The sequence below is a fragment of the Lagenorhynchus albirostris genome, chromosome 7 (genome assembly GCF_949774975.1).
Source record: "Lagenorhynchus albirostris chromosome 7, mLagAlb1.1, whole genome shotgun sequence".
Classification (NCBI taxonomy): Eukaryota; Metazoa; Chordata; class Mammalia; order Artiodactyla; family Delphinidae; genus Lagenorhynchus; species Lagenorhynchus albirostris.
Genome location: NC_083101.1, coordinates 48,073,860 through 48,101,042, shown reverse-complemented (window position 1 = coordinate 48,101,042; position 27,183 = coordinate 48,073,860). Strand labels below are relative to the sequence as shown.

Below are 27,183 nucleotides of genomic sequence, written 5' to 3'. Positions count from 1 at the left end.
CCCACGCACCACAATAAAAAGCAGCCCCCGCTCACCGCAACTAGAGAAAGCCCACACACAGCAATGAAGACCCAACGCAGCCAAAAATAAAATAAAATAAATTTATTTTTTAAAAAATAGATAACCAACAAGGACCTACTGTATAGCACAGGGAACTCTACTCAGTATTCTGTAATAACCTCTATGGGAAAAGAATGTGAAAAAGAATGGATATATGTATATGTATAACTGAATCACTTTGCTGTACACCTGAAACTAACACAACATTGTAAATTAACTATACTCTAATATAAAATAAAAATTAAATTAAAAAGAATAAAATAAAGGGTTCTGCTGCATGTCATTTTAAATAAGTTTTCTTAGTTTCCATGTTTAAAATCTTTATAAACATTAGCTACCATCTTTGTCTTACATTACTCTTCATAACGAGGAGAGAACCTGCAGGAATCTGAGACATCACCAGGTGGGTGGTGTGGGTGGGAAGTCTGGTAAGGAGAGGACTGGAAAAGCAGAGAATTAGAGAGGTAAATGAAGGAAAACCAAGGACAGGAATGCTACACAGACTTGCTCTGTTGCCCACTTCCTCCCGTAAAGGGCCACCTAATTAACTGAACAAATGTGTCTTATATAAACCCCTTTTTCTTTCAGGATGATGTTTAGAGCAAATATGTCAAGCACAGACTCTGAAGGGAATACTGGAGCAAATATCACAGAGGTATGATAATACGACTACTAACTTAGGAAGGAACCATGACCATTCTGACATCATACTAAAAGGAAAATATGAAAAAAAGGAATCAGTATCTCAGATGCTGAAGGAAAATGTGGCAGATTATCTCTACACTTATAAATAGACACTCACAGCAAGCAATGCCATCTGTATGTATTATTTAAGGCAACGGTTTTCCATCCTTTTGACTTGGGTCACCTTCTGCCTATGAGACCCCTCAATCTGCGTTCACTACTAGACCCAGTAGCAAAAGTTACGACCACTTGACCACACGCCTAGTTCCAAGGAATCCCAACAGACATTTTATGAAAACCTGGGATTTCACCAAGTAGTTTGAAAAAAAAAAAATCACTGTTTCCTTATACTTTAGGTAACATAATTTGAAGATTTTTCTAGTAGCATATCTCCAAAGGCTTCAAGGGAGCTAAAAACATTTCCATGATCACTGAAATTAAAAAGGGAGTCCAAATGAGACACATTTGGCTGAACCCATGTCATATTGCTATGCTTGGCTTCTTACAGTTAGCTTTTGAAGATTATTCAGCTGATAAAATACATTAATTTTCCAGTATCTCCGAATCTTTGAGACAACTACATATTATAGCAACTCATAAGTTTTTGTTCAGTGGAGATTTAAGAATAATTTTTAAACCTTTGGTTTTATCAGCTCACCCCACATACCCAGTGATATGGGTAATCTTTGAAGTGCCCCCCACATTCATTACCACATCAATATGCAATATCTACAAAGCAAAAACTGCTCTAATTCCTATCCCAGTAAACTGAACAAATCAATTCTATGACAATCCTCTATATAGCTGATTAAGAGTTTCGTTCAGTTCCTAGCACTTTCATTTCAGTCTCTCATCACTTGCTCACCAAAGCAGAAAACCTGGAGCAAAACTCCATTCCCTGCTGTGAGCAAGTCGCTTTCATTACCATTAAACTTACTTCTCCTGTTCATAGAAGATTTTCACTCCTTGACAGACGAAATTATACGAAATAAACAGGAAAGATCCAGTAAGGATGGCCATAAAACTCTTTCAATAGGATTTTTAAAATATTCTATTTATTATTATAATTTTTTTTTTTTTTTTTTTTTTTTTTTACAAACTACCCTTTAAAAACCAATCGGAATTTGCCATTTTGTTTTCAAGATTCATCCTTTCAGACTATTTGGGAATGTGACCAGAATACAGGAGAAGCAAACACTGCACCTAAACAATAAATAAACCTGGCATTTTTGAGTAACCATTCCTTTGTTCTCTAGGAGTTATTCATTGTCACCATTCTCTACAAAACAGTCTTCCAGAACTAAAGCCTGGCACCATAAAAGTAGTTTAAGTCTGTTTTCTCTCAATATTTTATGCTCATTACTGAGCTTTTGTGAATAGAAAACAGTATCATGTTCTTCTAGAAATAAAAACAATGTTTTTGCTTTTAATGTTTTGTTTTTTACATTTTGGCTATGGAATTTAAGAAGTCTATATTTGAAAAACTCTCAAAGGATAATTCAGGATGTTAACATTATAGAGCAATGACAGCCTTGCCTAAGCCATTGAATAATATTTTTCTGCTATTTCTGACAGTTTTTCTTCCTAAATCTTAGCCTCAGCTCCCAATTTCTTAACCCAGAGAAACAATGTTTTTTTTCTGATGAGGCTAAAATTATTAAAATGACAACCAAGGCTTCATGTAATTAACCTACTTCCTTCATCGGCCTTTCTTCCAAATCCAGTAATGTTTCCACCTTGTCTGGGACAAGGTGACAGAAAGGGCTGCATGAAATCGGGCTGGCTGAGCTTCTGGACCTTGAGTGCTCCCAGTGAGAGTAAGTACACCTCAACAGTTTTCCAGCTTTCCAGGGTCTGCCTTTTGGTTTCCACCCAGAGCTCATATCATTTGCATTCTTAATGAGGCCTTATAGACCACCATCAACTTTACAACATCATACGGTTTCTTATAGATAATTCAATACACACTCTTCCGTGAAGAAATCTTATTTCTTTACTCTTTTTTATCCCAATTCAGCAACCCTAGGTCTGATATGCATTTGCGCTCCTTCCTATACTGTTCAGAAACAGTCATTTTGTGCCTTATGGCAAACCATCTACCAATTCTTAAGATAGCTGGTTCAAATTTCCATTTTTTTCCTACTACAACATTTTAGAAAACTCATCTGGATGACACTTAAGCCAAGATACTGTGTAAGGGGTCAGGTAAATTAGGCATGTCCTCTTTCTCTGGGAGCTGACAAGCCAAGGAGAGAAAAAAATATACAAAACAGGTTAAATAATCCAAATACAAGCAATATCATAAGGGAGGACATAGTTCAAATGTTAGGTTTACCCTGCTGGCCACTTATCTCAGTGAGTCACTCTGCTTTTCTGCATAATTTTATAGATCCCCTCAGCCTTCTCTATGACTTTGTGTTTAACAAGCATCCCTTCTCTCCATCATTATTCTTTCCCTCTATGTGGTATCATTCCTATCAGCACACAAACATGCCCTGGTATTATTCATCCTAAAAGAAAAAAGAAAAGTACCTTGACTGCACATGCCCTCTTAAATGCCCATCCCCTTTTTTTCCCACTCCTTTGTACATTAAACTTCTCAAAATATTGAGTATACACCCTGTCTCCACTACTTCACACCTCATTCCTCAGCCTACTCCACTCTGGCTCCTGTCCCCATTACTGTAACAAAACTGCTCTTAGCAAATTCACAACAATCTAAATTGCCAAGCCAAATACAATGGGCTCTTTGGTATCCTCATCTTCCTTGACCAATCTCTGCAGCATTCAACCCTCTTGGTCACTTCTCCCTTCCTGAAAGATCTTCTCTTGGCCTCTGTAACATAAGAGGTTATATACATCTCTCTGGTTGTTCTGTTTCCTTGGATGGTCCCTCTACTAAATATAGATCCACAGGGGTCTTTTCTGGACTCCCTTATCTACTGTCATGCTACTCATCATTCATTCCCAGGGCTTTAATATTGATACCATCTATAAACAGATAACACCTGGATTATCTCTCATTCTGACCTCTCCTCTAAACTCCAGTCACATATATTCAACTAACCAACTTGATACCCTCATCTCAAAATCAGCATGTTCAAAACTGGACTTCTCACTCTCCTCCAAAGCCTGTTTTCCTCCAGGTCTTCATGATTTCTGGAATATTACCATCCACCCAGTTGCCCAAGCCCAAAACCTGGGATCCATTCTTGATTCATCTGTCTCTTCACACTCACACAAATCCCAATTGCAAATTCAATTGCTCCTACCACCAGAATACATTAGAAAATCAATTTCTTCCTACCTCCACTGTCACAAACCTAGTCCATGCCATTATCATTTCTCACTGGGTTTTGCACAGTAGCCTCGCACTTCCTCTTCTGTCCCTCTTCCAACTATTGTATGCAAAGCATCTGGAGATATTTTAGCAATATCCATCAGCACACATCATTTCTGTACTTAAAAGTCTTCAATGGTTTCCCATTACGCTTAGAATAAAATCCAGACTTCTGACTCTCACCCACAAACGGCTACGTTCCGGTCCTATGTTCCTCCCCAATTTCATCTCCTACCACTCTCTACCTCATTCTCTAGTAGTCTTACTGGTCGTCTTTCAGTTCCTGAAACACACCGAAGTCTTTCCTGCTTAAGAAGCTTTGCACGTGTTGCTCTCTCCAACTTGACTTCTCTTCCCCTAACTAGATTTTCCTCACCTGTAGATCGTAGCGTTGCAATGCCACCTCTTCAGAGAGGCTTTCCCTGGCCTCCCTCCAAGGCCATACCTCTTGTGCCAGTTATTTTCTTCCATCACACTTCACATTTCACAATTATGTTTTCATCTACTTTACTGGCTGTGTCTCCCACTAGACTGTGACCTGCACAAACACCAGCACCTAGAACGCTGCCTAGCACTTTATAAGCCGTCAACAAACCTTTAATGAATTTGTCAGTTTTATACGAATATGAGAAATGACACACTCATACTGGTGAGATCAATAATCTCTCCAGCCCTACCAACTCTTTTTTTTATTTAGAATTTTTAAAAATTGTCTACCCTATGCCATGTGCTGCCATAGAGAGTTTCATCTGTTCCCTAACTTGTTTTTCTCAATGGATTTTCAAAGTAGGGATTATTCAACAAACTGTACATATCAAGAAACTGGGGAGCAAAAGTATATCCCTCAAAATGACACAGTGTCAGGGATGGAATTCAAATCTAGCTCTAACTCCAAATCTCTTGAAGCCCCTTTGCCTCTATACCCAGAGCTGGCTTCATGGATGTGAGATCGGGTTAGTCTCACAGGGTCCCACACTTCGTTTAATACTTTCCTGTTGCAGTCTTGAAATCTTAGTAATTTCTGAACATGGGCCTCACATTTTCGTTTTGCACTGGGCTCCACAAATTATGCAGCTGCTCCTGCCTGTACCACAGATTTTGTTGTGAAGAGATTCCTAAATTTATTTCTACTAGCTTGGCATTTTCTTACTGGGAAGAATTTAGAATCTAAGTACACTGAGTGATTTACCATGGTATTCACAGTTGTAAGACATTTACTAGCATTAAAGAAAAGAAATTCCCAGACCTACTGCCAAAGGTAATTCACTATTTTGTTTTCTGTGTCTTTAAAAATGCTTGCTAATCTCCTTTTCACGTCTGTCGTTAAATCTGATCTCATCCTTGAAAAAAAGATTTCCTTCGCACATCCACTTTTTCCAATTCCATGAAACTAGATTGTTTTAGAAGTTCTTAGTCTTTGGCCTATAAATTATATTTTCCTTGTTAAGCCATTATTCACAAACTTACTAAAACCACAAACAACTGAATTGGTTGAATATACCTTAAAGCAATAACGTTGCCTTACTCACCATATTTTTTTTATTTTTAAGGTCACTGATTCTATCCCATACCATGAAGTCTTCCAGATTCCATTAATGAAAATCATATTGCTTACCTGTCCGGCTGTCACCCACATCCTACTCTGAAGTTCTTATAAGTTATGGCTCCAAAAGCGCAATGCCCAGACCAGCAGCTGCCATTACATCTGGGAGCTTGTTCAAAATGCAAGTTCTCAGACCACGCCTCAGGTCTATTTATTTAGAAACACCGGAAGTTAAGGTCCGCTGGAAGTTACAGCCCACCGGAAGGTGGTTTAACAAGCCCTCCAGGTGATTCTGATATGTGCTAACATTGAGACCCACCATCACAGATAATACTTATAAAAATAGTAGTATCCAAATATGGGTTATCATCTAAATCACGTGAGGATCTCATCAAATTATTGTTTTTCCAGCCTTGTCACAGAGACGGAAAGCCCACAGGCAAGGTGTGGCCAGTCTAGCAGTCTACAGTTTCAAACAGTTCGCAGGTGATCCTAATGGCCAGCAGATTTGGGAACACTTCTTCAATGCTGTGGTATTTACAATCAGTTACACATTTCAATGAACTGCTTTCCTATTTCACAGTTAAGTTCCTTCAGAATTCCTGGATAGATTTTTTGTTTGTTTTAAATCTCACTGATGTATCTCTACAGAGCTTTCAACAAATTTAATCTAAAACTACTTGTTCTGATGCTTCTGGCATGTTTCAGCAGCCAATTTACAAGAGAAACAAGCCTAAAAGTCTTGCTCAGTGAAAAACACAAAACAGAGACACACACACAAAAAACAAAAGCAATAATGAAAACAAATTTATACTGTCTCATGGTTTCTTTTAACCCTTGAGCACATATTTAATACATTATAATCATCCAATTGCCCCCGGTTTCAATAATTGGCTTCTTCATTTAATATAAAGATTATTTTTTTAAAAAGAAAAAATAATATAAAGAATATTTTGAGGGCTTCCCTGGTGGCGCAGTGGTTGGGAGCCCGCCTGCCGATGCAGGAGACACGGGTTCGTGCCCCGAGCCGGGAAGATCCCACATGCTGCGGAGCGGCTGGGCCTGAGATCCATGGCTGCTGAGCCTGCGTGTCTGGAGCCTGTGCTCTGCAACGGGAGAGGCCACAGCAGTGAGAGGCCCGCGTACCGCAAAAAAAAAAAAAAAAAAAAGTTAAAAAAAAAAAAAAAGAATATTTTGAAGCAGATTTAATGAGCTCTTTATTGAGGACAACTATGTGCACAGTACTGTACCTCACTGGCTAATCACCTTTTCACCCTAGCCAAAAGCCACAGGAAAACTGAGATGAGAAAATACTTTGACTAATGTGTATCTTCACCATCCTCCCCAACTGATTCTGCCCAAACTTCCTTTTATATTCTTCAGAAGGATAAAAGTAAACTTTGTTTCTGATAGGTCATCTGTCAATCTTTGTTCCATACTTCAGGAAAGTGATGGGAGAAGATTTTAAAAAGAATTTTTTAAATTGCTCCACGTTTTCTTTCAATCTCACCATTTTTTAAGAGTACAGAATACAGAGCCAGGCATCCTGATTTCAAACCTAAATTCCATGGCATTGGGCAAGTTACTGTATATCTCTGTGCCTTGGTTTCCTCTCCCATAAAATGGGTACAATGAGGTTGTTATATGGAGGAAATTATTCAATACATGTAAGTCTCACAGAACAGTTCCTGGCACATGAAGTTCAACACGTGTAACTGTTATTAACATTCCCATGTCAATGCTCTTTTCATTTTAATCTGCTCTTTGTAGTTTGAATCTGCAAGCCCACATTTATGTGTATCCTAGAGCCCAAGTCCATGTCATCCGGCCTCCAACAAAACATCTTTCTGTCCTATTCTTGATTTTCTACAATAGTTACAGTCCATACTATAAAGTCTCAAATTGTTTTCAATTTCCTGTGCCATTCTCTAGTGCTACACATCTTCCCAATTCATGGTGTGACAGGAATGTTGTGGACATCAGTTTGGAGTCAGACAGACCTGGGTTCAAATCAGATTTTATCTCCTTCCCCTTTCGTCCTGGCTCATTCTGCTCCAGCGTCTTTGGTTGAACACATCAGACATTCCTCTGCCTCAGGACACTTGTACCTGCTGTTCCCTCTGCCTGGAATGTTCTTCCCCAGGTATCTCCATGGCTTGTTTCCTCACTTCATCTTGACATCTGCCTAAGAGCACCAATCAGAGAGGCTTCCCCTCTAGCTAAAATAGCACCCTCACTCATTCTTTACCTCCTGGCCTTGTTTTATTTTTTCCTCATAGTACTTATAATCACTAGACATTTTATTACATATTTACATGCTTGTTTGTGTATCTTCTGTCAGCCCTCACTAGAATATAAGCTCCAGGAGGGATGCTTACCTAATCAGGTTGTGTGAACTGAATGAGATAGCATGTATAAAGTATAAAGCCTTCATAAATATTTTTAAAAAAGTCTAACAAAGTGCTGAACATATAGCAAATGTTCATTTTCTCCCTTTCTTCACGATAACAAGCAAAGAGGGTGGGCACATTGCCTCTCTTGTATCTCGACCACCACCATCATCCCCCACAATTAGTATCCCAGATATCTGAGAAGAATGGATGGAAACTTCAATTTTATGGTCATTATTTCGATTTACAACAAATGTCAGCATATCCTAATTAGATTTTAAACACCCTTGGTTGTGAAAATATAGGCATATACTTCTTACACACAAACAGAGTAAGATTAAATAAGAATGCTTGTGAAAAGGGTTCTTTTGATTGTTTTTTTCCCTAGTTAATCAACAACTCATTTTCTGTCACCCATTTTTATTGAACATCTCTCTTCCTGATCTTAACGCGGCTTATTGCCTTAGTAAGTAGGAAGCACGGAACACAAACCCATCTTTCTCTTATGTCTGAGTACAACACCTTGGCTCAGGGTCATTATTATGGACTCCAATTCCATTTGATTTAAGATATTAACGATTCGGTACATTGGCCTGACTCTACTCTGACCTCAAGACAAACCAAGGTAATTACTTTCTCAAATTAAACTCCCAGGAAAGGTTCTTATTTATCTCTTATTTGTCACATTTTTCTAACACACACACACACACACACACACACACACACACACACACACAGAGAGAACGTATTTAACAAGGGTTCTGTACTCAAGTTTCACTTGAAATTATAGTTTTCTAAATCTGGTTCTGTTTGACATCACAAAAATGAAATAACCAGAGTTTATTTAAAACTTGAAAGAATAAGTAAATGATTCAACATATTTTGGAAAATAAAGGAAATAAAGTATCACAATCATGTAAATGCAACTATATTGCCCTATTCTCACCCAACAACAGTAAGAGAAGTAGCAACAATAACAAGTTACCATGTTTTTGCTTTTCCATTCAATAGTTTATACCTGGGACTAAGCTTGTTGGCAGGACTGTTAACAATACAGTTTAATTGCTTTCATTACTCAGTGCTGCTCTGACTTAGTCTCACTACCCATAGTGACCTTTAAGCCACCTCCAAGAACAAATCACCCTTGTGAGGGAAGAGACATACATAAACTTTGTTTATGCTTTTTAAATCATCTTATCCCTAACTCACAAGTCAGCAGAGTATTGAAAAAAAATTAATGGATGGTTGCATTTGAATTCTATGTCTACCATTTCCCAGTTACCCTGGTAAGAACTGACTTGACTTCTTTGAAATTCTGTTTCTTCATCTGTGCTTTGGGCACCCAAATCAATCCTACATCAGAATAATGTACAGAAGATTACATAAGAGATCACTGAAAGTGCCTGGTATTTAAAAATACCAAAATAATGTTTATTTTTCTTCCTTTCTTCACCCTTTTTCTGTCCAAGGTATGAAACACCTAAGTCTAGAGCATTTTCACTATGTTCTCTCATTTACTCCACATACAAGTACTGAGTTTCTACAACATGCCAGGCACTGTGCAAAATGTGGGGCTACACTGGTAAATAAAATACAAACCTCATCCTAAAGGAGATCCTAAACAAAAGGACTAAATTATACTCTAGGCACATTTAAGGTTATATTTGACAATCAGACATTTTCCCCAGGAAGAAGAAATAATTCCCAGCTATCCAAAGGTTTTACAATGTGTAGGATTCACAAACTATGCAGTAATACAATATCCTGTGAATTACCTCACTGCCCAGATCAATGCAGGACCGTGATGTTATCATACCAGCTTAGTCGTCTATCTCCATCAGTGGACCCAAAGGCACCAGTTATACAAGGTACAGTATAGTCACACATTTTTTTCCCTCCCTTCCCCTAAGTGTACTTAATGGGTAATGAGACAAAAGTAGGACTTAGCCATTATTTATCACTGGTTCCTTCTGCATTCATTTTTCAAAGTCTATTCACCTGGAGTATGTGATTTTCATAACATGATTTAAGCTCTTCTTTTAGTTACTGTTACCACTGCATTCTATAGTTACATCCGATAACGTGATGGACCTTTCAAACAATGAGCTCTTTTTGTATCTGTAATCCAAATCATTCCCACTTTGTCCTAGGCTCTAGTAATTTGAATCATTATTGTTTATCTTTTAAAGAAAACTAATTTCATTTAGTGCTAGGGTATCTAATACTTTTAAATACTTAAAAACCCACATTCCCACAAAATGGCTGCCAATAACTCCGAAAAAAGGAAAGCCATTTTAAACTTTATCTTTTTGTTAAAAATGTGTCTTTACGTGGGGGGTCAACTTTGTGATATAAAGTCCAAACAAATGGAAATAGATCTTATTCTGAAACTGGCACCCACATTGGACAATGGGCTGGTGACAAATGTCTGTCAGGTCCAATTCTGCTACTTCCCCTCAATAATTCCTGAAGGTTTTATTTTATGACAGACTTTATAAAGTCAAGGAAAAGGGAATAAAACGGAGTTTACTCACCAATATTACCTTAAACCTAATCACACATATAAGTTGTAATCATTAATAGTAACAATAATACGTAGCTATAACCACAGGAAAACCCTTAGTTAGGAATGATAGAAGGAAATGTCTTTATCTTGAGTCAAGGTCCAGATCTTTTGTCTTCATCTTGGTCCTTTTGCCTTTTATAGTGATCATATAACAATATATAAATGTATCAAATTAACATGTTGTATACCTTAAATGTACCCAAGGTTATAGTCAAATATATTTCAATAAAAATAGAAATAGGAACATTTTTAGAAAGAGAGACTCAATTTCTCACCCTATTTGACCTTAGCATTTTGAAGACTCTACCTATTACTATGTCCTCACTTGGTGCTAATTATTCATCCTTCTTTCTTTTCTATTAACAGTGATTTATAAAAATTATCTATTGTTACAATGATTATTGAATAAAGGAGACAAGCACTTACATGAATAATCAGATGTACTCAAATAACGGGAAAAAACATTAAGAGCCCTATTTAAAAAGTAGTTGTAACTCAAAATTTCAAGTTAAGGGTTATTTTCATTCATTTAAAAAAATCAATAAAATATTTACAAACTAGTAAAAACTGCTTTTTGAAACATCTACATAGAAAAAGTTTTGCCATTTTCAGCAACCTGGATGGACTTGGAGGGTATTATGCTAAGTGAAATGTCAGACATAAAAATAAATACTGTATGATATCGCTTATATGTGGAGTCTAAAAAATACAACAAACTAGTAAATATAACATAAAAGGAGCAGACTCACAGATCTAGAGAACAAACTAGTGGTTATGGGGGGACTGGGGGGGCGGAATACAGAGGTAGGGGAATGGGAGGTACAAACTACTGGGTATTAGACAGGCTCAAGAATGTATTGTACAACACGGGGAATATAGCCAATATTCTGTAATAACTGTAAGTGGAAAGTAACCTTTAAAAATTGTATAAAAGTTTAAAAAAATTTTTTAAAGAAAATTCTAATTAAAGATATCCCCAAAGTCATTTTACCTGTACAGCTTCAAGTCTGTGGATCAAAAACTGAAAGTTCCACCATGGGTCCAATCAACTGATTTTCTCAACCATTTGACAAGTCTTACCAAGCTTTTTAGAAGACTAATAATATAATTAAGGCAATTTTAATATACTCATGAGTAACAGTCATAATATATCATTTATGTATAACTGCTAACTATATACCTAATATGTTACAGTAAATATATCATGTTATATGCCAACTTATAGTTTCATCCCTCCCACCAATCACAAGTAAGTCTTTTTCACATTTCTTTCTCCTGTAGCATTTGAGGCTTTATCTTGTACAGAGTGGGTGCTCATTAAAATGTATGTCAAAACAAAACATTCATATCCCCAAATCTACTGAATATCCACTGGTAGGAAAGGTAATTTTCACTTCTATAGTTTTCACTGTGAATTCAACATTCAGAAAACAAAAGAGTATAAGTTTCAGTTATGCAGGATGAATAAGCTCTGGAAATCTAATGTGCAGCATGGTGCCTATGGTTAACAATACTGTACTACGTACTTGAAATTTGCTAAGAGAGTAGATCTTAAATGTTTGCACCATAAAAACAGAAAGGTAACTATGTGAAGTGACGGATATGTTAACTAGCTTGATTGTGGTAATCATTTCACAATGTATACTATATCAAAACATCATGTTATATACTTTAAATATATATAATGTTTGTCAAAAGAGAGGGTCAGAGAAAGCATTGTGATGATAGAAGCAGGGGTCAATGACAGACAACTTTGCTGCCTTTGATGGGAAAGAGAAAGGAGCCGGGAGCCAAGGAATGTTGTCATCTGCTAGAAGCTGGAAAGGGCAAGGAAATGGACTCTCCCCTTGAGATTACAGAAAGGAACACAGCCCTGTCAATACCTTGATTTTTGTCTAGAGAAACCCATATCAGACTTCCGAACTACGTAACTGTAAGATAATATAAATTCATGTCGCTTTAAGCCACTAAGTTTGTAGTAATTTTTTATGGCGGCAGCAGAAACCTAACACAATGCCCAGGGTTTTTTTAAATACTGAGAGCAAAAGCCTTAATACAGAATCAGTTTGACAATATGTTTTTACATATTCCATTTCTTAATGACAGTTTAATTGGCCTCCATAATAAACGGCCAAGTATTTTCTGATGGTTAACCAAACACAGTGACCCAATTAAAATCTAAGGCTTGACAGTAAACTAAGAGATCAATGCCACCACATAGCTCCTATTATTATTATTAGCTCAGCTTTTTAAAAACTGTCTCTTCCAAATATTTATCTTGACTTTATGGTATGAATTATAACTCAAAGTAAGCAAATCGTTGATGCAGTGGTTCCTATCTACAAAATTTCAGCTAATAAATGAAAAAGGAAAGATAGAATTGTATATTATCATTTTGCAATGCCCTAATAAAGCAATGGATCTTAGTCAGGATCTTAGTCAAACTCCAGCTAAGGGCCAGATCCAGTCTGTGGCTTGTTTTTTTCTTGGCCTGTGAGCTAAGAATGATTTTTACATTCTTAAATGGTTAAAAAAAACTAAAAGAAGAATAGTATTTCATGACATATAAAAAATTATATGAAATTCAAATTTCAGTGTTTATTTATAAAGTTGCATGGGAACACAGCCATGTCCACTTATTCATATAATGTCTATGGCTCCTTTGGGGCTATAATAGCAGGGTTGAGTAGTTAGTTCTAAGAGACCTTATGGTGCACAAAACCTAAAATGTTCACTATTTGGATTTTACATAAAATGTCTGCCAACACCTGCTCTAGACAATGATCATCAATGGTAGCTAATACCTAAAATGAGAGGCAACCAGAATATCTATGCAGGATCCTCGCCAAAAAAGTCAAAACCGATCAAGGCTCCTGATCAAACTACCAGTTCACAGGAAATACAATGGACAGAGGAAAATGTAAGATTAACACCACTGGGATGTATTCTGAAAAATATATAATGTAGGAAACTCTACAGGACAAATAAATTTCTTTGAAAAATAATTTTCAACAGAAAAACAGGAGACCTGGACAGGAAACTTATAGACTGAAAAACACAAATAACTGTAATGTGTAAATTATAGCTGTATTCTGATTCAAACAAACCGTGAGTAGAAAACAGAATTATGAGATCATTAAGGAAATGTGATCCCAATTTAATATATGTGGGTATTAGGAAATTATTAATTTGTTTAAACTTCATAATGGTATTGCAGTTTTGTTTTGATAAGGGGTCCTTATTTTTCAGATATTTATTAAAAGTAATATGATATCTGGAATTTGCAAATAATCTAGTGAAGACGGAAAAAACAGGAAATAGGGGTATATAAATGAAATACGATTTGTCATGTTTTGATAATTGTTGAAGCTGGATTATGGGTAAATGTGGTTATTACACTATTCCCTCTAGTGTTGTATATGTTTGGATTTTCCTTAATAAAGGTATTTTAAAAAGCATTCTTTCCCAAAAATCTTGAGGTTCATGATGATAACAATTTTATAATCATAATTTGTTTCAAAACATAAAGAACCCAATGGTAAAAATACCAAAAGCAAAGAGTATCCTGTATTTCAATATGGTACAGATTTCACATTTTATTTCTAAAAATGTCAATAAATTTACCTTCAGTAAAAACACAGAATAATGGACATTTCAAGGACGAGAATCAACTGTGGAAAACAATCATCTTGGAGAAGACAAGCTGACTTTATTTTCCGAAGCACTTTCAAAACCAGCAGCCCAATACAAATGATCATTAGCCTTATATTACCTCTTGTCTGTAAACAACATTTTAATTTCAAGAGAATTAAAGATTATAAACACTTCCCCATCAAACAAAGTCTTATTTGTTGTAAGACCTCTGATTAATACCGAGAGTTAGGTAACATCCATTTAACAAGTAGCTCTTGCAGACACTGAAATAGCTACACACATCAATACACTTAACATTCACAATTCATCCTGGAGACAGGTATTCCCATCCTCATTTTACGATAAAGGACTGAGACACAGAAAGATAAAGCTGCAAAACCAGTTAATGACCTGAGCCAGACTGGAAATCAAGTCTGTCTGATCTGAATGTCAGTCCAGTATTAAAGAAGGCCAGCACCATTCCCCTTCAACTCCTTGCAAATTCTGGATCTGTTCAGAGATAAGGAGCTGGACAAGCTTGACCTTTCTCTAGGGAAGAAGCCCTGGTCCTTATATCTTCCAAAGAGCAAGGTCAGTTCCTGAGTTTATATCCTGTTTTTGCAAGTTAAGGACCAAAGAGACAAGTACAAAGATTTTCATTGAATATTGTTTGTAATAGCCGAAAAAAATAAGGAAATAAACTAAAATTTTGCCAGTAGAGAAATGACTAAATTACCTGTGGTACAAACAGACTGAAATAATATGCAACATCTATTTCTAACTCCTTGATATACCTCAAAAAATACAATGTTGAATGAAAAAAAGCAAATTGCAAAAGTATACTATATATTCACGTAAAAGTTTTTAAACATACAGAACCATACTATTTACACATAGTTATGAATAAATATGTAGTAGAGATTTTTTAAAATAAACCTATACGAGAAGAATGAACCTCAAGTTCAGAATAATTCTTACCTTCGGGAAAGGAATCAAGAGAACGGTAAGCGGATATTTTAGCTGTGTCTGTAGCAGTTTACTCTTAAAAAGATATAAAGAATATAGGCAAATTGTTAACCTTGGTTTAATGTGTATTATGAGTATGTGAGTTCTTTTCATAGTATTTTCTATTTTTGCCTATTTGGGCCAATTTAAATTTTAAATAAAAATAAATACAATAATTACTTTTTCTTTATTAGGAAAAAAAAAGAACACAAGTGAATCTTAAGCAGTGGGAAAGGAAGAAGGAATCCTCCTGATAGAACTGGGGAGAAAACTGAGAGAGGCTAGGGTTCCAATCTAGATCTGCTTGCTTCCAAAGCCACCATACTGTTCTCTAAAATCAATTCAGATTGTCCATAGAACTTTCCAAGTAGAGATGAACTGCATTCAAATTGAGCCTGTTGGGAACACTTACCCAAAAGAGTTGTCCCTCCTAATCTCACCATTATAAAGTTCATTCCCAAGGAAGTCCTAGAAAAATCAATGCTTGTGGAGGACAAAACCTACTGATTATCACTGTGAATGTGTTCCGTTTTGTGTGACTATTTTGTGGTTGAAGTTCTGGTATTCTACAGAGGCATTTTAAATAAATATACAGTCCCATGACATTGTATGCAGGGACTGGCAGCTTGCCATGTCAACTCAACTAAGATAACCATCCTCAGGAAAACTGATGTACTGATTCCCACCTTGTTGAGATCTGAGGAATTTCCCACATCTCTTGAGGTATTTGGTGAGATCAAAGAATTCAGGTACTTAGAGAGGTCAAAGATACAAAGTAGCATTTCAGCAATCTATTAATTATTAACAAACAATAGTTTCCCAGAAATACATATATTTGCGTGATAATTTTGAATTATTCACTAACACTATAGACTAAATATGCACTAAGTAAAACCTGCAAAATAATCAACGATCGGGTCCAATTTCCACCAGGCAAGTCCCTAAGACAAAGAGGGTAGAGCCAGGATTGAACATGAGGGAAAACAGATCTTTAACCCTCCCATTAAGCCAACTCCTCCAAATGTATAAACTAGTTTCATCGCTTTTCTCTCTTCCTACTTGTTTAAACCCTCCTTCTCTAATAGGTTCTTCACCCAGCAAACAGAAAGCTCAAATTTCTCCCATCTTGAAAAAAAAAGAAAAATTGCCTGTATTTCTTTTTTCCCTCATAGCTAAGAACCTAAAGTCTACCTCATATTAATCAAAAAGCACCATTTTACAATTAATTGGTCACTTTATTCATTGAACAAATATTTGAGTGCTTAGTACACACCAGGCACTATTCAAGGCATCTGGATAAATCAGTGAACAAAACAAAGATCCCCACTTTTGATTACAGTCTAGCTGAAATCAGGCAATAGATAATAAATTCTGTGATGCCTGGCACATACTGAGTACTACCTATGTGTTTTGTGTTGTTGCTGTGTCATCGCTGTTACTTCTCTGTCTCATCTGCTGTGCAGTCAGGCATCGACCCTCATAAGTCTGTTAAAATGACTGAGAAAGGAATTATTGCCCTCCTTCCAAACTGCCAAAGCCAAGCAACTCTTTTTCTTCCTCATCTTTTGAGAATCAGGCACCAAGTCTAGGATGCTTCTTATCTAAATTTTCCATCACCATCCATTAAGAGGCACTGACTACTTTAATCTTTGCTCCACTGTATTCTGACCATGAAGCTAGTCTATGTATAACCCTGTCTTGTTGCTTTGCACATCTCTGTCTTGTGTTAAACCATTAGTTCTATTGAGGAAGTTGTTCAGTACCTACCATGGTGCCTAACACTTCCTAAGTACTCAATGAATGTTAGAGGAATAAAAGTTTCTTTAAACATTGTTCTCTATAATCCTTTCATATTTGCTCTAACAGCCCCCCATTTGGCTTTGCAAATGAAAGAAACAAAAAGTAAAGCCAATGCACAGACCAGCACAGCTGGTCAGAACAAATGAATATGTTTTGCTACTATTTATAAATGATTTTTAATGATTCAATTCTTTTTCAAGATCTCAATAAATGATGGCAGAAGAAACTGCTGTAATATATTTGGGAATAACTGAAAACATGTTTAAAACCATCCCCATACAAGGATATTTTTCCTCCTCAAAACTTAAAATATTGAATTACCTGCCACCTAATACCATGGCCCTCAAATTAAAGATGAAACTAAATTAAATTAAATTTTTAATTCACTGTGATTGATGAGAAAAAGCTTGTTAGTTATATTAATTACTAGAAAAAGAATTCAGAAATGCTTAAACAAAATAGACGATTATCAGAAAATGGCTTTTTTTCCCCAACAAAAAATCACAATAACAAGAACATACAGCCATATTCCTAAGTGATACAACATTGTCCCTTTTTTTATTTTTTCAACACAGGGAGTAAAAGGCAGTAGACAAAAATCATCCTGTCAAGAAATGGTTTATTCAGTAATGGACTCACTACAGGGGATTTGTTCTGCTTTCACCAGCGAGCCCTTTGTGTAACAAGAACAAACTATTAAGGGTTTAATGACACTGCAATAGCATATTAGACACTGAAAAAGGAAATGAGGATTCTTTTCACCAAGTTGCTGTTGTTTCTACGGCCACCATGGGATCTACCATTCACACAACCCTCAAATGGGCAATCGATTGGGAAATGAGTTTTTCTGACTTTAGCCCTGCCTTTGACTCAGCTTTCTCTCATTTAAGATCTTGTAGAACCCAGCTTTTGGCAGGAACAACTGGAAGTCACTTGCTCCAAAAGAGACAAGTCAGCCTCAGAAACGGAACCAGGTTTGTTCATGGAATCCCCCCTGCGCACACAGCATCTCAAACAGCTGTGGGAGTAGTGAATGTGGTACCAGCTGAACGGTTCTCGTCTACTTCTCAGGACTGCTGTTTCATAGACTCACTGCTGCTTCTATACGCTCTTAGCTGCCCTCTTGTCTGCACAAGGTGTGATGTTCTGTGGTGGGCACCTGCTGATGAGGGTAATTATAGCATTAGTGGAAGCAAGCATGACATCTAAGATTGAAAAACAACCATCATTTGACTCCCTCAGAACTGCTTCTTTTTCTTTCGCAAGAGATTACTCAGAGATTAAATTAAATCTGCCTCTATTTGAAAACAAGCCTTTAAATAGTTGTATAAATGGACTAGAGGAGGAAATCGCCTTTCAAAATTAAAAGTACTGTTATATGCGCAGGTGAACATTTGATATTGTAACACCAGACAGCACTTGCTGACTCAACTTTCAATAGATTTCCATGTATTTCTGTGTGGGTGGAATTAAAACAAATAATAGGAATAACAAGAACAATACTTCAAGGAGAAATATGAAATCCAGATCTTATAGAATGGAGGCAAAGAAGTTTTAAATTACTTTTATGCTTATTAACCAATTCAACAGAGACATTACATAAAACATTAATATCCAGAAACTTCATTTCATATCCAAAATTCAAATATATAACTTTCATATTAATTTAACTGTAAACTTGATATAAAATTCTTTACATTTACTAAAAAAAAAAAAAAACCCAGTATTTTTAGATTTTAAAAAATAATCCATGATGCACTTTCAGAGAGGAACAAATTCCAAGGAATGAATATGATTAAATCCTGCTTCACTCTATCAGAATTTTATGATTTGGGGTATATTTTGAGTATTGTAGCTTACTGGATTAAAGCTTTCATTGTCAACCATGAAGTCTAAAAATAAGTGGAGAGGAGAGTGTTTCTTGAATTAGAAAAATGAAAAAAAAAAACTTTTCATATCAGCAAGGATTGATTTGTCTGACACACCCAGGACTGTGGTCCAGAAATTGAAAACATGCCCTTTAAATGCCACTGTTAGGACTCAGAACGGCTGCCTGTCCTCCAGCTATTGCACAGGGTAGTGCTGCTTCTGCAGAATAGAAGCAGACCTCAGAGAGCTGGGGCAGGGGTGGCACACACTGTCCTAATGTGGGCCTGCCGTAATCTGTAAAGACTATCAGGAGACCATTTTCTGCGTACCAAAGGGATTGCCAGGAATGTGGCTTTTTGATTTCTAATAGCAGCATTAAAACCATGGGACCAGCCCAGCCTCTAAGATATTTCTAAGAAAACCCCAACATATTTAGTGATAGGTAGGAAATCTAACTGCCAAGGTTGATTCAAACACACCTCCTCTATACTTCACACACAAAATCACCATGACTCAGATCACAGAAGAAAAGTACTTCTGGATAACCAAGAATATAGCAGACCTCTCTTTGCTGAAGAAAAGCTCCCCCATTATCCATGATGTATGCCTGCTTTGTTGTTAGTGAAAATGGAAAATAATGCAATCATTCCCATTGGGGACAGAGTCACAGGTTGTATCTTTCCCTGGGAACAACTTTAACTGGCAGTAATTTCAAGACTCTAACTAAAGCAGAGAAGAGAGTAACAAAGGCCACATTATTAAAACAACTATATAATCATTTTACATTCTCAAAAGAAAGAAGACAGAAAGATGTTAGAAAGCTTCCATGTTTTATTAACTAATTTTTTCCACATTTATCTATTTTGTCTTCAAAGGAAAGAGTAAAATCCTTATACGATTTTTATCAGGATGGATGCCACAATATTTCTGCGTACAACACAAAATGAATAAGATCCAAAGCCACATCACAGAATATCTTATTTATTCATAAGAATAAATAAAAAGCAGTATTAATCAAATTAACTACTTTAATCTCTTCCTAATATCTATAATTTGAGCTATTTTTTACATGAAATACAGTGAAAGTTGAAAATAGCACCAGCTCACTTTAAGAGGGAGTCAAACATCTTACCTTAAAGATTAAAAACTTTTATAAGCATATCTGTTGCAAACATTATTATTGCTTCCCTCCTGTTTGCATAAATAAGTTGGATGTCTTACTTACAAATGAAGTAGAAAGTCTTTGTTATGAATTAATGGAATCAAACCTTGGTTAAAAACCATCATCCCAGCTCCAACATTTACAAAACCTCATTATATTTGTTTTAAAAATTCTGATAATTAAAATCACAGCTAGGAGCACTTATTAGACTTTTTTAAAACAAAATCAATATCAAACTTACCATGCAATGTGAGAATAAGCACAGGCTTTTGCCATAACTGGTTTTTAGCTGAATTACTAATGTTGCAATTAACAAGTACTACAGAGAAATATAGCATCATCATCACCCTTAGTAGACATGGTTACTTTTCCAGATGTCTTCTGGTTGTCATGGTATCTATTATGTCCTCTTTCTCTCACATTTTTATTCTAGCTAACAGACCTGCAAGCTATTTAATCTAACTTACAGTTTTATGAAGATTTTATATGTTCCTGATATAGACTCTGAATGTATCTGTTGAACAAAATCAAAGAAGTTACTTAAATTGATATTTACACTTTCTGTTAAAAAGGGGATAAAATTAATTCGTAGTTCACATAATTGATAGAAACCAAAATCAATTAATTTTATATGTTCTACATAATTTATTTCAGAAAAAACCTATCTTCAGAATATTTTCCTTTTTAAAATATTTTCAAGTCTACATTTCTAGAAAAATAATATTTTAATGGCTGAAATAAAATTAATTGCATTTTAAGTGTTCTATATCCATATTTTTATTAAAAACCTACCCATTCAACACACTAAATATTAAAATAGTTCAAATAAATATCTAATAACATTTTCTGCTAGTAGTTTTTGTGAACAAGCAAACAACATAAACACAAATACCAAAAAATGGTATGCATTTATATTTTACTCTTTTGAAGGAATATTTTAGACATCCTGCTTTTTAGGGATTAATTTTTGTCCTGCAATGATTACCTTTCAAAAACAGAACAGGGTAACATTATTCGTGCTATACAATGTTTATGTACCATCCTTTTTTAAAAAATGAATTCAATTTCTCTTCACTATACAATCTCTGCTGTCAACTCCTCTGGATGTAAAACATAAATACACACACCCTGATGTTCTCAGTGATGTCTTGGAAGTTAAAGTGGTGTACCCTTCTTCCCTAGGAGCAACAGGAGGGCTCTGCACTCTCTTCTAGAACAGAGTTCTCTCCCTCTAGGCTGAAGGAAAACATAATATTTAAATACTAAAAATGCAAATGCGGCTGAAGTTTTTATCAACTGTACTTCTCTACACACATAGGATGCCTATATTAATTTCGCTTGAGTGCTTTTATTGCACTAATTAGACACTGAAAAGGAGCTGGCACATGGGAAAACTTTTCTGAACGCTGTATATGTTAACAGTCAGATTATAAACACCTGGGATATTCTTGCTATTCTCTGCGTGTAAATGACTCTGCAAACAACTAAACGCACCTATTAACATAGTGGGGGTGTGTGATGGAAAAGAGCAATTGTTAAGAGTAAAAATATGGCATGCCCTTCTTATTCCGCCCTCATTCAGCGGATGCCTAGTACCTTTGAACACTCTGCACAGGCAGACCCTCGGGACGTATGCGAGTCACAACAACACACTCGACAACATCTCCCACGTCCCATTAATTGCAAAACTCTAATGATCTCACAGTGAGCCCTCGCCTCTCGAACATGTTTTCCATTTTTTGCAGAGACACCAGAGATGTCAGGAGACCCTCCCCTAGCTGAGGAAAGGAAAGTCGTTCCTTCTTGCCCCTCCTCACAGACCCCAACACTTTCATTAGAAGCGGCTCCACAAGTTCCTGGCTTGAGCCTCTAAGGAGGCAAGTTCAGCACCATGGAAAGGGCTCGAGTCGCGTGCAGAGGGGGAAGACACCAGGGGCTCTCCCCCAGCCACTCACCAGCGTCTGCTGCGACGGGAGTCCCGAGCGCTTGGTGGATCCCTGCTTGGAACTTAACCTTTTCCACGACTCGGCAAACCTGCCCCGGCTGGCGCTCCGGCTGCGCCTGCGGCTCTCCGCGCTGTCCTCGCGGTCCTCGCAGCCCCGCTCCATTTCGGCCGCGTCTCTCCACTTCTTCCCCATGCTAAGTTCGCCTCGCTCGGCCGGGCAACACCCCGGCGTCGAGCGCTCTCGCTCGCTCCTCAAGCCGCCGGGTCGCACTCCCGCATGCACGTAGCTCACTGTTGGCGCCGCCTTTTTGCCTTCGCCGGCTCCGGCCACAGCCCTGCTGCACTCCGTTACCGCCGCCGCTGCCACCAGGCTGCGCTTGAGCCCGCGATTGGCCAAACTGGGGGCTGGGGCTGCGAGCGCCACCTGCGCCCGAGACAGCTTCCTTTTGCGCCCCCCAAACTGCTCTCCACCCGCGGCCGCCGCCTTCCCTGGGGGGAGGGGGGGCACGGACCACACCTGGGGCTATTGATGCGCCGCTGGGTAGCTACCTCCGGTCACCCCGCCCCGCCCAGTCCCCCAGGCCTGGAGATCAACCTCACCCCACCACGAGCTGCAGGTGCAAGCCTGGGTTACCCACACTGGGTGGGTGGAGACTCCAGTTGGCTTGGAGAAAGACTGGAAACGTATAACTTTGTTCTTCCTTTTCTCTTTCTTCCCCTTCTCCCCTGTGCAGCAACAACTGTCTCCCAAGTATCCCTGGGGAAAGTAAAGCTTCGTCTCCTTGTCAGACGCCACGCTAATTCCTTCTCACGCCTGGTTAGACTAACCTACGTGTTCTCAAACTTGGCTGCACACTGGAGTTTACCTAAGGAAAAAAAAATTTTTAATGCTGATATTCCTCAGACTCTAATTTAATTGGCCTGGCTGTAGCCTGGGAATCAGGATAGTTAAAAGCTCCCCGGGTGATTCTTGCTGTTCTAACCGCAATTAAGAGCCTTCAAGGACCTGAACTATAGGGACAGGGCAGAGGAGGATCCTTGGAAGGGATAGAGGGTTGATACTTCTTAAATCAACACACTTCTCTCTCCGAGGTAGGAATGGGTATTCAGTTTACCCTTTCACTCCTGGGGCAAGGGTGGTACAGCCGTTAAGCAGTGAGGATGATATGTTTGAGCTTCTGTTTGTTGTACATTCTTTGACACCTCCACCTCCGCCTGTGTTCATGCATCTGCCTCTGCTCATCAGAAGGAAAGCCAGCAGTCTCTCATCAGTTTTGTGTTAGTTATTTTACCAGATTGAGCTGTCCTCATATTCAGAAATGTCCTTGATCAGATGAGAGAAGGACGTAGGGGGGCATCATAAATTTACAAAAACTGAAACAATGACCTTACTCATTACTAAAGGGAAGGAGACCTAAACTCGCTCCTAGTTGAAAAGGGCTGTCTGGTTGCTTAACTGTTGCAACAGCAACAGATGTATTTTCATTTCTTTCTGAAATCAAGCATTCTCCCTCCTATTTGAGTAATTCCAGGTCTTCCCAGGAGGAAAAGGTGAAAAGGGAATAAGAGGGAAGGAGAGAGAGTGAGAAATGCTGTGGGAAAATTGGTGTTGTGGTGCCAGTTATGAAAAGCATAATTTGATTTGTCAGTGGTCAGTCTGATTAAGCAGAGGTTTTGGAATTGGCTAGTTCACAGGAATGGAATACAGAGCCCTAATATCCCACAGCTGTGCACCTGTATGTAGTGTTACATTAATATTAATCTTGTCATTTTAAGCAAAGCGACTCACAGAGCATACTTTCTACCTTTTTAAACAATCCTCTGTGTCCAGAAATCACACACCCATATTAAATAAAATGAGACTCTAAACAATGTTTGCAACACACAATGCCATTTAATGAGAAAACCACAGGCTCCATTCTGCGTTTTCACACTTCCTATCTAGGTTCATGGATTTGAAATTATTAGTGACATTTCATGGAAATATAATAATTCAGCCCAGATTCCTCCCCCTGACAAAAATAAATCAAAATGATTATGCATAGTTTACAAATTAGACAAGTATGAGAACTAAATACCAATTAGGGAGTAGAATAAAAGTCAATAAATTATGATAAAGTAAATATTTACCTTTTCCTTTAGTTGTCAATGAAGGGAAATATAGGTGAGAACACCCTAGAAGATGAAAAGCCTGTGTGCCAACTTGGATAACTTGAAAGTTCATTCTTTAGGTGTAATGATAAAATCCTTGAAAAGGAGCTACGAGGGGCCTTCACAGATATATCAAGGCACATAAAATCCAAGAATGCTCACCTCACAGAGCCACAAGCCCCTGGCTCACCTGCATCTGCCTATTAAAGGGAAAATAACCCTGCTATCAATCAATGGTATCTGTCATGAACGATGGTACCAGCACATCCATGAGCATTCAGAGCAACTGATGAGTTTTTTAAACACACTTAGAAAAATTTAATGATGAGTTTTGATTGCATATGTCATTTTTTTTAGCTGTTTGGTCTGAAAATGAGCTTTCAATTGCCCTTATCTTAGAGCAATTTTTTTTTTTTTTTTTTTTTTTTGTGGTATGCGGGCCTCTCACTGTTGTGGCCTCTCCCATTGCGGAGCACAGGCTCCGGACGTGCAGGCTCAGTGGCCATGGCTCACGGGCCCAGCCGCTCCGCGGCATGTGGGATCTTCCCGGACCGGGGCACGAACCCGTGTCCCATGCATCGGCAGGTGGACTCTTAGAGCAATATTTTTAAAGCCTTGTTTGAAGACCATCTCTGCATTTCTTTTTGCACTTGACAAGGACCAAAAATGTCTGGGAACTGTACAAGGGGCTAAATTAGACATGATTATAAGCAAGCAGAAAATCGACCCCTTCCTCTTCTGATGTTCATTTGTCTTTTTTCAAGTTCCCTAATAGCCAGGAACTGGAAAACTATGTTAAATGTCTATCATATTTCTCACAAACTTAGCAGAGCATAGCAGCATCAAAACTAAGAACACGTTTAAAATCACCAGCATTGAAATTCTGGGAGCAGGCTTAGAAGCCATTTCCAGAGCACCTTAACTTTCCCAGAAGAGTCACCACAATTACAAAGGTGGATGTTAATACATTAAAAAGGTAAATGGGAAGTATGACATAAACCTTTTTTTCTCCATTGTTTCTTGGCATTAAAGGATGTGAATATAAATAAAGATTAAGGCAAAATTACTTATATTGTTAAATAATAGATTTTCTACATAAAATTTTAAAAATTTTATGCATGAATCAATCAAAATATAATATTGTGAAGTATTCTGGAAAGTGAACTTCAAGTAGGACTCAAAAAAATTTTTTTCAAGAAAATATTAGATGCCAAAGGTCATCTGTTAGCCCTAGGTACTCTATGAACACACATGGTCCTACTAGCCTGTTGAGTCTATTATGAGTCTATAATCAGAAGAAACTCTCTCCAAATCCCATTTGCTCTGGGTCACATGGCCATGCACTGTATTGCAGGACAGTTAACAGTAAATATATTTTCCTTTGGTTATTTCTAGTTATTTCCTTTGGTTATTTTCCTTTGGTTAGTTCTAGGCATGCCCTGGGACTAACTAGATCAAGCAAAGTGTGAGAGGGGAGAGTAAACATAGAGAAAGTGACGAAAACTACAAAGCCATGTTTGGTCCACAATTTCTCCTCACAAAATAAGAGAATATGAACCACGTTTCATCAATTTTAACACTCTCAATTTTTTACATTTTAACCTCCCTGAAATCGGGATGCTTTTTATAATAGATGGTATCTCAAATTCAGACTAATACGTTTTACTGAATCATAGAGATTTACAGTGAGATAGACACTTAGAGGTCTGTCCGTAGAAACCCAACAAGCTATCATTCATCCTCTGCCTAAACATTCAGTCTGCAGCATTAGATATCTTCTTTCTCATAAGCAGGACATTTCCTTACTAAACAATTTTAAGCATTAGAAGCTCATCCTTATAAACTAAGCTGAAACCCATGCCTTCTACCCTTATTTCAAATTCTAGAGTCACCCTAATTTAACGTATGTTCTTTTCCTCATAGTCATCAGGTCCTTGAAGATGGCCTTTACAAGCTTCCTAACTTTTATCTTCTCTTAAGTTAAACAATATCTGGTTCCTTTTGTCACATCCTCACACACATGGAGGAGCAAAGTCAGAACTGGCATTCTAGCATACTAAGAAATTTGAAAATGGTGAGTGTGAAATGAATTTGGAGCCAACTGCTTTGTGAATTCACTAAAAGCTTAATCACTATGACTAGACTCACAGTGAAGTGGGATTAGTCAGTACCCATGAAGCAGGAGATAGGATGTGTTTAGTTATGATTAGATTCCCTTCAGTAGATATGAGGCTGATTCTCACACAAGCCAAACAAATGTGAGAGCTGAAACAATTACTCCTGTAATTTGAGCAAAAAGATCTCCCAAAGCCCACGACTGTTAATGAAGAAAAGGAGCAGTAGGGTTATCCTGGTTATATAAGTTTGCCATCTATGTGGATGAAATTCTCTGGGGATCCCCTCCTGAAAACAATGTCATATCTTTCCTGAAATACCAGCTGCTACAGCTGGTACACACCCAAGTCCTCCCTGCAGGAGTCATTGCAGGTCAGAGAATCTAGCTGCATATCTGCAGTTTCTTTTCTTCCTTCCTCCCTCCCTCCCTTCCTTCCTTTCTTCTTTCTCCTCTCTCTCTCTCTCTTCCACTCTCCTTTCCCCCTTCCTTCTTTCCTATTCTTAATTTTTCTGTAGACCATTCCCTCAACATAAAACAAAATCCTCCAATTGCCCACTAAACACATTATGATTTGTAGAAATTTTTAGTATAAACCCTCTTTATCTTTCATTGATGTATTTGCATAGAAACACTTTTCCCTCTTTCTCAATCTACATGGTTTTTTAAAATTTTATTTCAAAATTAAAAGATCATGACTAAAGTAAGTTGTGTAAGAATTATAAAAATAAATTAATAGAATTGAAAATAATTTAATGATTAAAACTGGGGAAAAAGGGAGAGAGAACAAAAAAAGGAAAGCGTAAGTGAACTAAATTCTTATCTATTATAAAATAATGTCTAAGATTTTTAAATATTAATATAATACTAGCAACAGAATGGCTAAAATTCTACAGATAGAAAATTTAAGCAGACAAAAAAA

The 27,183-nt window shown here is 37.3% G+C and overlaps 1 protein-coding gene across 4 annotated transcripts in view; it reads right to left on the bottom strand.

Moving 5' to 3' along the window:
• Positions 1–22,190, bottom strand: part of TRPM3 (transient receptor potential cation channel subfamily M member 3) — a 797,133-nt gene extending 774,943 nt beyond the window's left edge. For all 4 annotated transcript variants that reach the window (XM_060153439.1, XM_060153443.1, XM_060153441.1 and 1 more), the window contains exon 1: positions 22,008–22,190. In XM_060153439.1, the coding sequence (XP_060009422.1) occupies positions 22,008–22,190 (183 nt within the window). The remainder of the gene's footprint in view (positions 1–22,007) is intronic.
• Positions 22,191–27,183: the final 4,993 nt, after the last annotated feature.